At 42.1% G+C, this 16,559-nt stretch overlaps 1 protein-coding gene across 2 annotated transcripts; it reads right to left on the bottom strand.

The window, feature by feature from the left end:
• Positions 1-2,898: 2,898 nt before the first annotated feature.
• LOC147260215 (uncharacterized) lies at positions 2,899-15,979 on the bottom strand. 2 transcript variants are annotated; one of them, XM_086206680.1, is made up of 12 exons: positions 15,809-15,977; positions 12,910-13,437; positions 8,119-8,178; positions 7,260-7,304; positions 6,534-6,884; positions 5,774-5,806; positions 5,583-5,630; positions 5,259-5,351; positions 4,389-4,490; positions 4,205-4,285; positions 3,964-4,056; positions 2,899-3,766 (listed from the first exon to the last, which is right to left on the bottom strand). In XM_086206680.1, exons 1-11 carry the CDS (start codon positions 15,851-15,853, stop codon positions 3,994-3,996), a joined length of 1,449 nt encoding a protein of 482 aa, XP_086062806.1. In that variant the 5' UTR covers positions 15,854-15,977; the 3' UTR covers positions 2,899-3,766; positions 3,964-3,993. The 2 variants fall into 2 exon arrangements, with proteins under 2 accessions (XP_086062806.1, XP_086062807.1); XM_086206681.1 differs by lacking the exon at positions 6,534-6,884 and having other exon boundaries at positions 15,809-15,979.
• Between the last annotated feature and the right edge of the window lie 580 nt (positions 15,980-16,559).

Here is a 16,559-nt window from a genome sequence, read left to right as displayed (position 1 = left end):
ATATACATATATGTATATGTGTGTGCATATGTATGTATGTATATATACATATATGTATATGTGTGTGCATATGTATGTATGTATATATACATATATGTATATGTGTGTGCATATGTATGTATGTATATATACATATATGTATATGTGTGTGCATATGTATGTATGTATGTATACATATATGTATGTGTGTGCATATGTATGTACGTATGTATATATATGTATGTATGTACTTGTGTGTGTGTGTGTATATATATATATGTATATATATGTATATGTATATATATATATGTGTATATATATATACGTATATGTGTGTATGTATATATACATACTAGTTTATTATTTGTTCTTTGTTTCATCAGTCTTTTCTTTTTTTAACTTTTATTTTCTTTTAATTCTCTGTTAACGGAACCGATACTGTTGCTGTTTTTTTTGCTTCGTGACATTTTGTTCAAATTCTAACTGGGGGGGAGCAGTAAAAGAAAAGAAAATACACTGATGCTTCAGGTTTAGCGGAAACTCTCCATTAATAACAGTATGATCCTCAAGAGGGAGACCACCACATATCGCAGTGTTAACTGTACCAAATTCCGTCATGCTAATATGAATGTAGATTTCAATGCAAAAAACCCAACTAATAATTAAACATTTGATCTGAGGGAAATATTTCTGTGTTTTGTTTGTTTGTTTTTTTTTACTGTCTTTATTTTAGTCTCATCTTTTGAATGTATCCAATAAAATTGAAACGAATGTGTCGTGATGTCATTGTATTTGGATGTTGGTAACACCTACCATGGACTTATTAATTCAGTCTAGGTCGTCCCTTTTTACGTTTTGGGGTTAGCGAACTGAAGACATCAAATATATGAAGGAAGATATATGGAATTAGGTAGCAAAGAAAAAAATTGTTAAATAACTCTAAACATGTTTTATATTTTCGATTCCTCGAAGTAGCCACCTTATGCTTCGCTGACAGAGCTGCAAACCCTTGGCCTTCTCTCACTGAGCTTCATGATGTCATCACCTGGTTTGGTTTTCACCTCTCAGGTTCGTCTTGTCAGGGTTCATTTGTGGAATTTCTTGCCTTCTTAATGGGGTTGGGACCATCAGTTGTGTTGTGCAGAAGTCAGGTTGGTACACAGCTGACAGCTCTATTTACAACTGGTAGAATTCATATTCTGGTAAGAACCAATCAGCTAAGTAAAGAGAAACCACAGTCCATCATTACTTTAAGAACTGAGGGTCAGTCAGTCCAGAAAATTGTGAAAATTTTGAATGTGTTTTTATTCAAAATTGAAGGCACACTGAACCAGCATGGCTCCCACAGCGTCCTGCAGTGACACCCCATCCCATCCGGTTTTTAGTTGGACCTTCATTTATTTTTCAACAGGACGACCCCAAACACACCTACAGGCTGTGTAAGGGCTTTTTGACCCAGAAGGAGAGTGATGGAGTGCTGCACCAGATGAGCTGTCCTCCGCAGTCACCTGACTTAAACCCAATCCAGATGTTTTGGGATGAGATGGACTGCAGAGTGAAGGTAAAAGGGCCAACAGGTGCTCAGCATCTCTGGGAACTCCTTCAAGACTGTTGGACCATTTCAGGTGACGACCTCATGAAGCTCAAAAAGAGAATGACAAGAATGAGCAGAGCAGTAAGCAAAGCAAAGCGTGGCTGTTTTGAAGAATCTAAAATATAAAACGTGTTGAGTCATTTCACACTTTTGTTTACTACACAATTCCATATGTGTTCATTGAAAGTTTTGATGCCTCCAGTGAGAATCTAAAATGTAAACAGTCATGAAAATATAGAAAACCATTTAATGAGAAGGTGTGTCCAAACTTTGAACTGTAATTTATATTAATGCAACACTTTTTTTTTTAAATTTCATTTTGATTCAGTCACAATCAATTGTTTTGGATGTTCAAAGGTGTCTTTTAACTTCTTCCCAGAAATGATTTAGCAAGCGGTTGTTTATTTGCCCTCTCTAGCACAGATGTGGAGAATCAAGCTGCTGCTGAAGTCACGATCACAACACAGATGTTCCATATGAAAGGAGTTAGTTAAGGTCACAAATCTTCCAGAATTTTCATATCACAATGCTAAAAATGTCATCAGTTACCAAGGAAAGGGCAATTCTCATGTAGGCATGTCAGTTATGCAAATTGCTGCAGCAGTAAATACACATCTTCACTCAGCCATCTCAGACAACAGCTCCAACAAACACATCGACCACGTGTCTGTTTGTGACCACCTAGTGACAGCTGATGTGGTTTGAACAACCAGAGAACCTGTGCTCTGTACAACGCCTGTCCTGACCTGACCTGACCTGACCTGCCCTCCTGCGCGGGAACACACTTTCCGTGGGCTAATGCACACGATCGATGAAGTTCTGCACAGGACATTTTTGGCATGTTGGCAAGTGGTGTGTCGATGTGGATGCAGTTGCGGAGTGGATCATGGTGCTGGCGGGGTTAAGGTGTGGAGTGACGTGGGCTTCGGACAACTACAGGAACATGGACACTTTTCAGCAGCCTTATGTTGCAACGCTGAGCAGTTTCTAGAAGTTTGGCCACACTATTCACCAAGCATCTTGCATACTGAGCATTAGTAGGACATACTGGACTCTAAGCACGTTCCTGTCCCTGGTGGGATCTGTTAACTCTGCACATATTTTGTGTAGTAGTTAGAATTCTACGATTCTCAATCTATACACACTTTCAAAAGCTTTGAAGTTAGAAAACGCAGCCGCTCCTTTATCTAAAATCTGCCAAGAGATTATTACAAATCAAGCTCACTTGGTGAGTGAACACCACACATACGTTGTTTTTTCTCTCTTTGGCTTCCTGTTCAAGATATTTTTGTGTGTGAACAGACAGGAAAACGCACACTCCATCATCACGATGAGATTACAGCTTTATTTCAAAAGGTCAAGACAGCTGACCGAAAGCCCATCAACTCTCCACTGGTGATCACATCTCCCCTCCACAGCTGGACTTTTGAGCACAAAACTGTAGCACATCATATGGTCAATACAAAATTAGTTAGAAAAGGAGGAAAAAAAAAAAAAAAAAACAGTACAAGGAAAAAAAAGTGACCTGAGCTCGTCACCTCAAAATGTCTCCAGTGGCCATGAAAAGTACTGTTCTAAGATGTTCTAGCCTAATGTAAGCGTTGGCACTTCGTTGAGGCAGTGAGGACAGTGGACAGAGACTCAGGCTAAAAGGTCAGGTGAGTAAAAAGAGCCTAACGAGCTAACTCTTGGTGGGGGGGGGGGGGGGGGGCAGAGAAACATCCATCCTTATGAACATGGGCCCACGTAAAAACTACAGCCACATTCATCGATGCGACAGCGCGTTGAGTACGTGAAACAGATGTTGCGGAGACATCAGGAATAGCTAGTAAAACCAACATAAAGACCATTTGCTGTTCATGTTTCAAGGAATCACTTCTGCTTCCACTGTTAATGCACAGTCACTGTACATGATTTTTAAGGGAGAAAAAAAAAAAAACAGATGGAAAGGAGCAACAATATGTTTCCATTTCTGCACGCTTATGACTACAGTCTGAGCTGCTGCCCCGGGCAGTTTTGGCATGTTGACATCGTGTTTGGTGTCTTGACAGGAACCAGGGCAGGAAAGGCACTTCAAAGAATGGATGTCCCTTCAATTTCCTGGCGATACTGTCATAAGCCCTAAAAAAATAAAGACGGTCAGCTGGTTGAATTCCAGTAAAGCTTGGAGTCTACCAAATGGCCCTGGGGAATCTGAAAAGAGATGAAGAGAATGTTATAGTTTTGGTCAGACAAAAAGAAAAAAAAAATAAGATGGCAAATATTTGAATCAACTCACGATGGCAGCAAAAATAAAAAGCTTGTATTTTTCCTATTGCTCAATTCTGTTTTCTTATCATTCCACTACTGCAATAGCTTTATTGTCACAGTTTAAAATGATCTCAACTTACAAAGACAATAAGGTCTTGTGTGATGTAGTTCTAGCCCTCAATGGAGAGCTCTGGAACGACGTGTCCATTCAGCGCCGTCTCCACTGACACCTCCTGAACAATAAACAAGACATTTGATTGGCTGAGTGAGAAATGATCACGTCTGATCAACAACTTACAACATTGATATAAATTGGACTCTACATTAAATGAGTACTTTTATAAAAGTAACTGCCTCTTGTTTTAAATTGAACTGATGTACCATTGAGTTGAGCTGCATAGGGTCCATGGGAAGCTGCATCTGACAGGGTACGTCACAGATTTCTGACTTTTTCTCTTCTGACTGCATATCCAGAATATAGAGTCCGTTAGAAAAGAGAGTCCGTTAGTGCAAGCCTAAGGGCTCATAGACTGTTATTGTATGGAGAAGTCTGACAGTAACTCACAATGAGCATTTCCTCTGCAAGGGGGGCGGGTGGTGGCACGATGGGGTCCACGATCATAGATTCTGTTTGGGTGCTGAGTATTTCAGTGACGGCAACAGTTTCCTAAATCCACAATAAGGTTAGAAAAGAGCGGTGATCATGATAATGGTGCAAACCGACCAATCCTCAATATCAAAAATGCACCAGGTTTAACTTAAAGAAAGAAAATGAATTGATTTAATATTGGATCACCTCCATGATTGAAGTATCTATCCATCAGGCAGCATTGCATTTGTTTCTTACAACCTGCCACCTCCAAGGCCTTGTTTAGACTACCAGTCTAAATCTGATTTTCAGGATAAAATTGTATCCAGATTGATTTAAAACAGTCTGAATAACCAAAAACCATATGAAAATCAGTTTTTAACAAATGAATTTTAGACTCTAAAAATGAATTTCAAAGTGTCTTGTGTCAGTATTTCTGCATGGAAACTAACCGTATCAAGCTCGTGTTTTGTTGGAAGAAACAAATCTGATTGAAAAATAACTTTACGGGCAGGAAAAGTTCTGATTTGAGAAGCCTCAGCTTTGCCTGCAGCCTGAACAAGACCTAAATTTCACGGGATTTTCAGCAATAAAGCATTTCAAAGCAAACATTCTGACTAGACAAAGCGTGAAAAGCACAGGTGGATTCAACATTCATAATAGCTGCATTCAGTTTCGTTGAGCCACATGTGGGGCTTTGAGACTGAGCATGCTCGCTGGTACGTATTGTGAATTATCAATGTTTCCACCTTGACGAGTCAAGATGTTTGCGGTGAAAGGAGCACGGCTGGCTGACACCGTTTCTGCTGGATATATTTTGAAAGACAGACAGTTGTAATATCTCACCTGTTCAACAACGGCGGATTCAGCAATGGCCGTCTCCACCGCCGTCGCCGATTCTGTCACAACAAAATCGTCGACCACCACGTCAGCGACATCCTGGAGAGACACAGAGAAACGTGAGAAAAGAGTCCAGCGGGCTCAAGAGGCCTGCAGACTACTGGCAAAAAGGCAGAGTGTTTATGTAAACGCATGTTCTAAAATGGGGGAAGATGATTTCCTGTCAAAAATCTGAAGAGCCAACAGCTAAAGTAAACGCTGTGAAAAAGAAGGAGATCTCAGGCGATGAGATAGAATGAGATTAATATTGTTAAAGCCTTAATGTTTTACCTTGGGGGCTTCTGGTTCTTCGACTGGAACAGGGATGGGTTCTGGAACCTGGAGGGAAACCATTTTAGGAAAATGATCGATCAAATAAAATTACACACTCTGGATAATGACATTAAACACAAAATGAACCCAAAACAAATGCTCCTCTGCAATACAAAAGAAAGCTAAAAACAAAACAAAAACAAACTCACCGCTACGATTTCCACCGCTTGGGCAGGGATTTGCTGATGTAAACAAAAACAAAATCTGTATTAGAGTTTGATTTAATTCCGTTTTTAAATCCATCCATCCATTTTCTCCCACTTATTTCTGTTAAGAATCGAGGGGGGGCTGGAGCCTATCACAGCAGCCTTCAGGTGAGAGGCGGGGTTCACCCTGGACAGGTCACCAGTCCATCACAGGGCCAACACATAGAGACAGACAACCATTCACACTCACAGTCACACCTACGGTCAATTTAGAGTATCAATCAGCCTCGTCCCCTCTTGATGTCTTTGGACTGTGGGAGGAAGCTGGAGTACCAGAGAGAACCCACACAGGAACAGGGAGAACATGCAGACTCCACACAGAAAGATCCGGTGCCTGAGCCGGGACTCAAACCCGGAACCTTCTTGCTGTGAGGTGACAGTGCTAACCACTGCACCACTGTGCCACCTTCCATTTTGAAATAAATTACTGAAAAAAAAAATCAAATATTCCAGAAAAACAGACGAAGCAATGAAAGCACTTGATAATCCACGGAGCATTTTAAACGCTTAATATCTCAGCGGACCAATTCCAAGATGAGGAAAGTGAGTGTTGACAAACAGAAGAATAAATAAATGATTGGAAAATTCAACACAAATATTCACACTGCATGCAACACACAAGCAACAGATGAGCCCCCAAGAAGAATCTAGTAGGAGGGAAAACATGCAAAAAAAGAGAAAAGTAGTTGTATTCATGTAGCACCTCTTGGATTGCAACTGGCTCTGGAGGTTCTTCAGCCAACACTACTACTTCAGCTTCATCCTCCTCCTCTACAGCTGCGGCTGCAGGACTGATAAGTGTTTCAGCTTCTTGTTCTGGCTCAGGCGTAGCTGTGATATCCTCCTTTTCCTCCTTCTCCGATTCCTCCACTGTGTCTGCGATAACCTCAACAGGTTCTGCTTCAGCACAAACCTGCTCACTGGTAAGTGCTTCTACCGCTGGTTCCTCAGTGGTGGCGGGTACAGCGACATCTTCTGTGACAGCTACCTCAACATCAGTGGCCGCTTCTTCCTCGGCCTCCTTTTCGGTCTCTGCCTCGATGGCACTATGTGCCTGCACATGCAAAATCAACATGGCGCACATGAAGAAACCATGCAGCATGCAACTACAGCAGGGGTTCCCAAAGTGTGTGTGTGTGTGTGTGCGTGAGCTTACAAAAAACATTTTTTTGTGCAAACAACTGTGTGCTTAAACAACCTCCAGGGAGTGTGGGGGTTGAGAGTCCTGCACTTCTATTTGCACGACTCCTGAGCTGAAAAGTTTGGGAACCCCTGAGTGTGCAACAATTCCTCCATATCACAAATGAATGATAAAGTTACTCACGTGAACATAATTAAAATGACTTATGCATGTTTTGTAACTACCGCGTTTATAAAAATAAAAAACTATAACATCAAGCCATGCAATCATAAAAATATTCAACCTTACCAGTTCAGTCTCGGTGGCTGTGAGTTTAGTGACCTCTGTATGAACCTGCATAATTTAAAAAAAAAAACCAACAACAACAACAAAAACACATAAAAGCAAACTCTGTGAGGCTGTTTGTAACTCCATGAAAAAACAATGTACTCATAAAAAAACAATACATTTAATTTAAACAATACATTTAATTTAAACAATTTGTTTTTCTTGCTTCATTCTTCTTAGGATGTCTCTCCTGTTCGCCAAATTATGATCTTAGCCTTGTGTTATGTAAGAGAACCAAACCTGAGGCACTGCGTGTGTATATTCATTCATTAAGCCAGACGCTTAAGTCACACAAACATTTAACACTTTTCAATTGCGAGCTTTGTTTTTTGTCAACCGACACGTTATAAAACCTGAGTGGAAAATCTGTGCAGCTGTGGTTTCACGCACACTTCTGTGCGATGACGTTGCCACTTTCTGTTCTCAACAAATGCACTGTTTTTTTTTCCTAAGTTAAATCACTAGTTTAGATGGCAGCTATGTTTTTTTTATGTATTTTTCTGGGACAATGGAATTTATTTATTTAGAGGGATGGAAAAAAAAACAACAACCTTCCAGACATCTTCGAAATCCAATCAATGTATGATCGGAGATAAATCCCTGCTCCTCTGGGGCGATGCTTCTGCTGCCCCTCTTCAAATCATACATTTAAGATTCTGTCATGTAAAGACGGCCTCACATGAAATCCATCATGTTATGTAACATGTAACATGCCTCTGGCCTATTCCACACTGCAACTGCCTGAGCAAGTTAAGGGACTGAGCATTTGTATTTGTTCACTGAGAAAAAAAAAAAAAAAAAAAAGGAGGAAATACTTTACCTCAATCTCAACAGGAGCCTCCACTGGAATCTCCACTGGAGCGTTCGCTGGGGGTGTGATCTATAACAGAAAGAGAGAAAAAAAAATGCTGAATTGTCTAAAAATAGCCACTGCTGTGAAAAGCCCCTTCAGGAAGCCGTTACGGCCAATTAAAAATCGTTAATGGTTACGCTGTCGCTATGGTTTCTTTTTCCCCTCGGTAAAATGTTTCAACTATTAAAAAGAGAAATTTAATCCCAGAACAAAATGTACTTTTTGACATGTTTTCAGATCATAAATTCACACTGGCAGGAAACATACATGCCTACAAAACAAACAAAAAGCACACTGCTGCGTTTAACAAGATGAGATGGTGCATTATGCACCCGAAAGGAATGTTACAACCAATTACATAATGAGGAGTTTGTGCGCCCTCTTCTGACACATCCTCTACAAAGAATTCTTTTGGATTATTTATCTGCCCTTCATTCTCAGGTCCCAATCTCAAATTTAAAACATTTTTATGACCACTGTATAATGGTATTTGGGTTTAGAGAGGTAAGCATTTATCCAAGCAAATGGTCTTACAATATAAATACTGTGTTAATGTTCTTTTCTAGTGGCTTGCCATGCCCAGATAATGATGGATCACCTCCATACTTTCCTTTCTTGCTGTAACCAGTTCACTAGCAAGTAGGAAGCCACGAGCAGCCCCCAATGTGCAGCCGAGTGCACTGAGCCACACTGGCAATCACAGGGAAAAGCATATAAATATTTTAAACATTCATAGTACAACGCTGAATTATTTAGCTTGTTTTGTACCAAATCCTTCTTCAATGTAGGACAAGGCTGGTGCTGCCACTTAATCTGGACCAAATTCATCTTTTTATCAAGTTTTAAGAGGGTGAAAACTCACAGTGAAGACAGTTTAAAAGCTCAAATGGACTGTACCTCCTCCTTCCTGGCGCTATGCTACTCGAAGGTGTGGAATCTACTCCTCTGAGGTTTGCACAAGAGCTGGATAAAAGCCAAGTGGACAAACATGAAGTCCAGAAGGGTACATGTCAACGTATGGCTTTAGAGGGATGTTATAGGGGAACGTAAGGAGGAGGTGCAGGGAAGAGGGGAGCAGGCCAGGCAAAAGGCCATCTTTGGCTTGGCAGTTAAGTACAAACACACACACACACACACACGTGTATATTCAGTCTCCCCTTCAGCCTGTCCCAGGATCAGAACATTTTGTACGAAACCATATACAACTCCCGTCTCACAGGGGCCAACTTGAGAGAAATACATCACAAACCAAAGCTAATCTGAGAAAAATGGCCAACATTCACGCCAAAAAACAAGAGCACAGTGTACACCTCAAACAACAGACAGATTAGTGAACATGCCATTTTACCATTACTGGTTCAATCTTTCGCCAAATTCAAGCTGTAAAAAGTAAGTGGACGAGTTTCCTGTTTATTAATCTAGTTTAAAATGCCCTACATGCTCTCAATAAAGTTGCCAGGAAGTGTATGCCTATTGGGGAGGGGTGGGGTGGAGGTCCCAATGTGCTTTTCCACAAATGTAAAAACAACAACCCACAAACTTTACACGTTCTTGTTTCTCTCTCTCTCTGGTCACTGCATCAAGGTTGCATGCTCACTAACCTGAGCACAAACGCACATGACACTGACATTTGCCTTTACTGAAAAGGTTACAACAGCTGCATATAAGCTCCTCTTCTCAACACACCAAATTCCAAAGTCTAAACTGACCACAAACAAACATCCCCTCACATCCCAATATAGAACTCAATAGAGCCAACACAGAACCTGCCAATACCCCAGAGAAGTACTGATGACAGAGCGTGGACTCAGTAAGAAAAAGAATGGGTAAACGGGGGGGGGGGGGGGGGGGGGGGGGGGGGGGGGGTCAGAAAGAATGAAGTCGAAAGGATTGAAGGGAGAGAGAAAGGAAGTTGAAGTGGAGGGGGTGGTAAGTGAGGGTGATGACGGACAGTGAATTCACAAGGAAAAAGAGGGGTGAGCGAGGAGGAGGGGGAATAAGGATGGAGCAAGCTGGTACAAAATGTTCAGCTTTAGCTAGAGCCACGCCCCCCTGCAACCCCCCCCCCCCCCCAACCCTTCCACTTGAGACCACAGAAACATGAAATACTCACAACAGGTCTGGAGACTGGTTATTATTGTGAATTTCTACTCACCTGAGACTCGGTGCTAACATCCAGAAGTGGCGGGGCCGCATCTTTTTGGCCCCGAAGCCAGCTGAATATGAGCCCCATTTACACCCGGCTCTGCTTCTATAATGTATTAACTGACTAACGAATGGTGTCACAGAAGGTGCATTTAAATGCAGAACTGAGGCCTCAAGTGTCTCAATTTATAAGCCGTTTAATAGAGCTCAACGGTGCAACAGTATCAGAGTTCATCAACGTCTTTTCAATTGCGCCATACATCCAACCTGCAACTGGATGTGTTTGCAGCTCTAAGTGTGTGATGCATGAGTGTCTGTGCCTGCTTGCGAGCCCGAGCTGAATGTGGCACATCTGCGAGCTGTGAAGGAACTGAGAAGGAGCAAGGCGAGAAGGGAGGGAAATGCGAGGTGGGCGGTGTGCTCAGGGACGGAGGGACAGAGGGGGTGGATACCACCGTAGCGTAACAACGCCACAATGATGGCCAGTCAACATCCTATAGGAACTGCTTTTTTTTTCGTCCCGCATGCACGAGGGTGAAGTTATCCTTGAGGGCTCTCTAGTAGAAAGCTTTTAGTTCCTTCGCTTTTATACATTTTCAGTTCTCTGTCACCTTTTACAAGTGACAAAATGTATTTGTAAGATCTAAAAAAAACAAAAAAAACATTTTAGAACCTTTCACAACCCCCACGAAGTCTTTAAAGCCTTCAGGGCAAATCTCTCCCCCCCGTTTATCTTGTATTGCTCAGCACGTTGAGCATAACACTTTGGGGTTAGAGGTGACAAACCAAACCTCCGGCTAAAGAGCATACATGCTGACTGGACTGGGTCGCAGAGGATTAGCCAAGAGTATTGTATAACATGTGTCTGTTTCTCAAATTTTAAAATTCACGCTGTCGTGCCATGACAATTCTATGCATTCTGGACAGCATGGTGATCCGAACATGCACATAGACACACCTGGGAGCACATGTATGTATGCATGTGTGTACCACGTGTGATCATGGCTCAGTTACTGGGAACAAAGGCTTTGAAATGCAGTTGCATGAGTGTGTATGTACAATGAGTTTTTATCGTCACACTATTGTACATGTATGTGTGCCTTGTGCGTGTGCAGCATACAGTTGGTTGGCTGAAACTGAACATTATGTTCCTACCACGTGTACATGGATGGTCGCATGACACACACTATATATTCCGTACCTTCGTAGGAAGGAATGGATGCGTAGGCTCCATTGCAACACCAAGAACTTTGCGCAGGAACTATAGATATGAAAACTGAATGACGATTAATGATGAAGAAGTTTGTGAAAAGCTAAAACTGAGTAAAAGTCTCAACACGGGTGAAAATATTTTTTTGCCATATGTCCCATGAAACATAAGCTACTTATGCAGCTCAGTGATGAATGGAAATGCATTCAATCCTTCACTGCCTGTAATATATTCAAAATGCCTTTTAAATAGACATAAAATATAAAAGGCATGCAAAGACGAGCAAAGAAGTGTGACGGGAGCCATAATGTATAGAGACAACTGAAAAGGCCTTGCCCAGTCTCACACTGATAAAGCCCATGGTCCCCTTACTTTCCACCTCTTTACTGAATGGAACATGCTGTTCCTTCTGCCTCCCAGTCCACCCCCACCCCCTCCACCAGCCCCACGTCTCCCCTTCCATAAGGACCCAGCCACAGCACATTCTCTGTCACCAACCAACATATAGTACAAACTCAAACTTGCACTCACACAGTGAAATACATGTTTCCTGGCAATCACTATGCTGTGGAAAATGACCAAGATTTACTGGATGTTTCCATGCAGCACATTAGACCATCAAGAATCACAGCTAACGAGCACAGATACACGCTGTACCCAAAAGCTTAGTGCGCTACCAAGAAACTAGCTAACCTTATGGGAGCCACCTACAGATCTATATTGGGAATCAATGCATCACGACGGATTGATTTTCGTAAAAGTGAGGATAGCGTAGACTTATTAACAATCTCAAAAGTACATTCAGGAGAAGTTAATACAAGACCAAATCATTATACACTGTATGTGAAAACAAATATCAATTCCCCTGAGTTAGTGTTCTTACTCAATATTAGGAAAAAAAAAAACTGTGTGTGTCAGTCCAACTAAAACTGGATTTTTAAAATAGATGGTAAGATATCAGACTGACTGAAAACTTAAAAAAAAAATATCATTTTTTTTGTTGAAGTCAGACTTGCATCCAAAGACCGTGTGGTTTAGGATCCATGCATTCAGGGATGTATGTCCTTTAAGTGGTTCCAAATTGACCAAGGCACTCCAGTCCTACATACCGCTGTGGTATCTAATCAGGAAGTCCACAGCGCAGCCCTGTAAATCTGTTCTCTCTTTTTTTTAACCAACCTTTGAAATTCAAGTCCACTGTTCAACAGGGATTCCCCTTAGTGACTTGTTTGGTATGCAACGCAATAGCTGAAGCAGTAACCAGCTAAAAGAGGAGCATAACGCCACCTACTGATTCTGCGGTGGAAATACCCTGCAATTGTGTAGTGGCACAACTACTAAATGATTCAATCAAGCTATAACAACAGTGCATGCAAACCCATTGACAAGGAAACGATTCTTACCTCAGTTACTGGTTCAGCAATAATGGGTTCAGCCTCCTGGACTATGGCGTTTTCAAATACAGGGAGTGCTGGTGGTGTCTTGATGACTTCTGGTGTTTCGATGACAACTGGTGCCTCAGTGACTGGTGGTGCCTCAATGACTGGTGGTGCCTCAATGACTGGTGGTGCCTCAATGACTGGTGGTGCCTCAATGACTGGTGGTGCTTCAGGGACCGAGGCTGGGACTTTAACCTCAACTTCCGCGAGAGTCTGTTCCAACACCACGGGCTTGGGCTTTGGTGCTTCTATCACAACTGGGACGGGCTCTACGACGGGTTCTTTCACAACTGGTTTTGGTTCTGCTTTGGGGGTCTCCACAATTGGGACAGCAATGGGAACTGCTACTGGGACCTTTTCTCTGGGAGGTGCAGGAGGTTTAGCAACTTTCTTTGGGGTCGCTGCAGGTGGTGCACTCACTGCGATACCAGGAGTGGCTTTGACTGGAGGGTTGGAGGCATGCTGCTCTTCAAGGGCTCGCCTCTGGGCTTGCTGCACGGAGGACAACCAAAAAATTGTCAGGGGAATTATTGATGTCTTAAAACCACCTTTTATTTCTCTGCAGCAATAAAATCTTTGCAAACATTTAAAGAACTTTAGAGTCATTTAATATTCCATTTAAAGCTTGAAAGTCGAAACGATCATGATACGATTTTACAGTATAGTCATTTGATACGATACACATTGTGATACCACAACATAATTTACAAAAACTGTCAAAGTAAAGAAATGGGAAATTCAACTTGATAGAGACAAATGTTAAAAAAAAAAAAAAAAAATCAGATAAAGAACGGATTGGAAATGGCACTACGGGTGTTTGGGTTCCAATTGTTCCAGAGGACCCCAGATACTGATGTTGTCAGTCTGTTGTTCATTCTAGCACACGTCTGTCAGCACGAATACCAGGGATGCCTTCCCAGCCAATTTCAGCATGTTTTTCAGCTTCAGACAAAACCCCCTCGAGCTTTAATGGAGGTTTTCTGAGTGCCCACCATTGGAGGGAGGGACTGGGTAACTGGGAGTGGGCCCAGCAAAGTTACTTAGATAATGGGAGCTAATTAGGTGAATCAGAACCGACCTGACAGGTCTGGTGAAGCGGGAACGGAAACTGTGCGAGTCAGCAGCACTGATGGGTGCCCCGCAAGCCAGACAGTGGGCCTAATCACATCATAATCAGGTTATAATCAGGTTACAATCACTCTCCGAAAATGCTTTTGTTACACCGACAGCCAGTTAGGCATTTGCAGGGTTAGACCAACGCTGCAAGCCAACAGACCGTGTGTGTGTGTGTGTGGATGTGTGCGCATACAAATTCTAGTGTGCATATGCTGCCCAGCTATCAAAACAAGCCCTCCCTTGTCACAGCCCACAACTAGCCTACCACCTGAAAAATCCAACTCTCATTACCACACTGTAAAAATGTATCCCAAAAAAAAAAAGAAAAAAGCACCAAAATATGTTTCATCCCCCGTTGTGCATTTTCACTCTCAGAGGGCAGCAGTGACAGAGGCACTCGGCTCCTCTTGCTATCTCTGATTGGTAAGTTACATCAGAGGCCATTTTTATCTGTGCTGTCTCAGAGAATCAGGGAGAATGTGCAGACTCCAATCTGGCAAGACATTCCAGTCCACTCACTACCAAATAAAGTTGTGTGGTGTTGGGAGTCAGGGACTGGCCAGGAAGTGAGAGGCTTAAGGCAACAGGAGAGGGAGAGGGAGAAGGGGAGAGAGAGAGAGAGAGGTTAGATGCCAGATACTGTGCTCCAAAGTATTAAAAAGGAATATTTTTGAATTGACATCTGAAAATAATTGCAATTCAAGTCTTTATATTTGAGGGAAAATGAAAGAGAGGGGTTTACTGATTGAATAACCTTTGCCCTGCCAGTAATTGGAACCTATACTTTTTTTCACTCCCTTCCCTCTAACCTCCCCTTGTCTTGCCACACCTACAAACTCTCTTTAGGCACTGAATGTACAGAACTAGAACTTCTTCCATCTACAGAGCGATGCATGGAGGGCCAGGGTGTGTGTGTGTGTGTGTGCATTATTTATCACTGTCTCCATGCATAATGATTTGGTGGCAATTAATCTAAGCAAGTCAATCATGCTCCTGTGAAAGAACTGTGACTGTTGGGGGGGGGGGGGTAAATAGAACATTTCTAAGGTTTGCAAATGAAAACAACACATCAAAAGACATAAACGCATTAAATCTGTGACTGTGAAGCATTTGGGATGAGAGGATATAAACTTATAACCCCCCACCCCCTCGACAGCACATGGAAGCACGCTGCTCTCGAAACGCACAGCGCACCAGATTCAATCAAAGCAGGGAATCATTTTCTTTGTCTCTTTCAGCTATAATAGAGTCCAACGTATCTTAATTACTGAGGCTGCGTGAGTATTTTTCTCATTTATTAAGTGTAATTTGTTGCGATTTGAAGATTTTGTCCGATTTTACGCACGATTTTTTGGGGCAGCGTTCGCGTAAAAACAATAAACAAATTGTACAGACACTTGTGATAGTGATATGATAAAAACACTCGAGAAGCTGCTGATGAAAACTTAAAGTCATTTACACATTTCTTAAACGACTAATTCAATTTCATTTTTTTTAAAAGCGCCAATGTTTGCAGCAAATATGAACGTTTATTTATCAAGGATCCCGATGGCATGTTGTTGTTGTTTGTCTTTTTCAAAAACAACCGCGAATAAAACGTCAACAAAAAAAAGTCAGGGAAACCAACATGAACATAGAAACCAGACTTCAACCGCGCCAGACTAAGGTTTCTTCCCTATTTAGTCCATTTTGAAATCAATATTCGAGAAAATTCATGATGAAAACGTATGCGCCTGACACCACTTACCACCCTCCTCATGCGGCGCTTATTCTTCTTCCTCTTGCTGGGCATTTTGATGTGTGTGTGCTGACAGAAACCAAAGAAAGAGTGGAGAAACAAAACGTGCAGCGAGTCCGACGGAACCGAGTGGGTCTTTATAAAGCTCCCGGTCTCTCTGCTACCTTTGCATGGAACCTATGGGAGGACTGGATAACAGATCTAGGGGGCGTGGATGGAGGAGAGGGACGCTTACACACCCCCCGATGCACGTGCACGACTGCGCCACACATTTCAGCTGACATTATTGTATCAGGAGGGCTACCTACTGGCTGGATGGTGGGCTACGTTATGTAACCACTCCATCAAAACTATGAGGGGGGGGGGAGTGAAGAGTGGCACACCCCCTTTTATTCAGGAATACTTTTAGACTGAGGCACATGGCAACAACAAAGCACACGTTCTAAACTAATGTTTTTGCACTTTCCTCTCTAGTGTTTTTTTTTTCTTTTATCGTCTGTACCAACAATTTTGTAAAGCCCTGAACATAAATTGAAATATTATTCCTGAGGGAAAACTGGAGAAGAAGAAAACCCAGCCACCCCTGCTTATGAAACAATGACGTTTTCTATTTTGAGTTGTTCAAACTCCTGAAGCAGACAGGCATTATGTGCCTCTCATTCAAAGAATGAAGTGAAAGACTGTAAACATTGGTGTCTACGCCCACAGCTCCCTGCACTGCAGCAGCTGTGATTGTATCCTTGAGTACAGCTGTACTCGT

This window comes from Aulostomus chinensis, chromosome 6 (assembly GCF_037954235.1).
Source record: "Aulostomus chinensis isolate RoL2024-O1b breed Wild chromosome 6, RoL_Achi_v1.0, whole genome shotgun sequence".
NCBI lineage: Eukaryota > Metazoa > Chordata > Actinopteri > Syngnathiformes > Aulostomidae > Aulostomus > Aulostomus chinensis.
The sequence above is the reverse complement of the archived record's forward strand: the minus strand, read 5'-3'. Positions and strand labels throughout refer to the sequence as shown.

Excerpts from the sequence above, each read along its gene's own strand:
- LOC147260215 (XM_086206680.1), bottom strand. The coding sequence starts at position 15,853 with ATGCCCAGCAAGAGGAAGAAGAATAAGCGCCGCATGAGGAGGGTG. Across the intron at positions 5,807-6,533 it reads AGCCAGTTGCAATCCAAGAG|CAAATCCCTGCCCAAGCGGT; the intron begins GTGCTACATGAA and ends TGTTTACATCAG. Across the intron at positions 5,352-5,582 it reads AAGAACCAGAAGCCCCCAAG|GATGTCGCTGACGTGGTGGT; the intron begins GTAAAACATTAA and ends GTGTCTCTCCAG.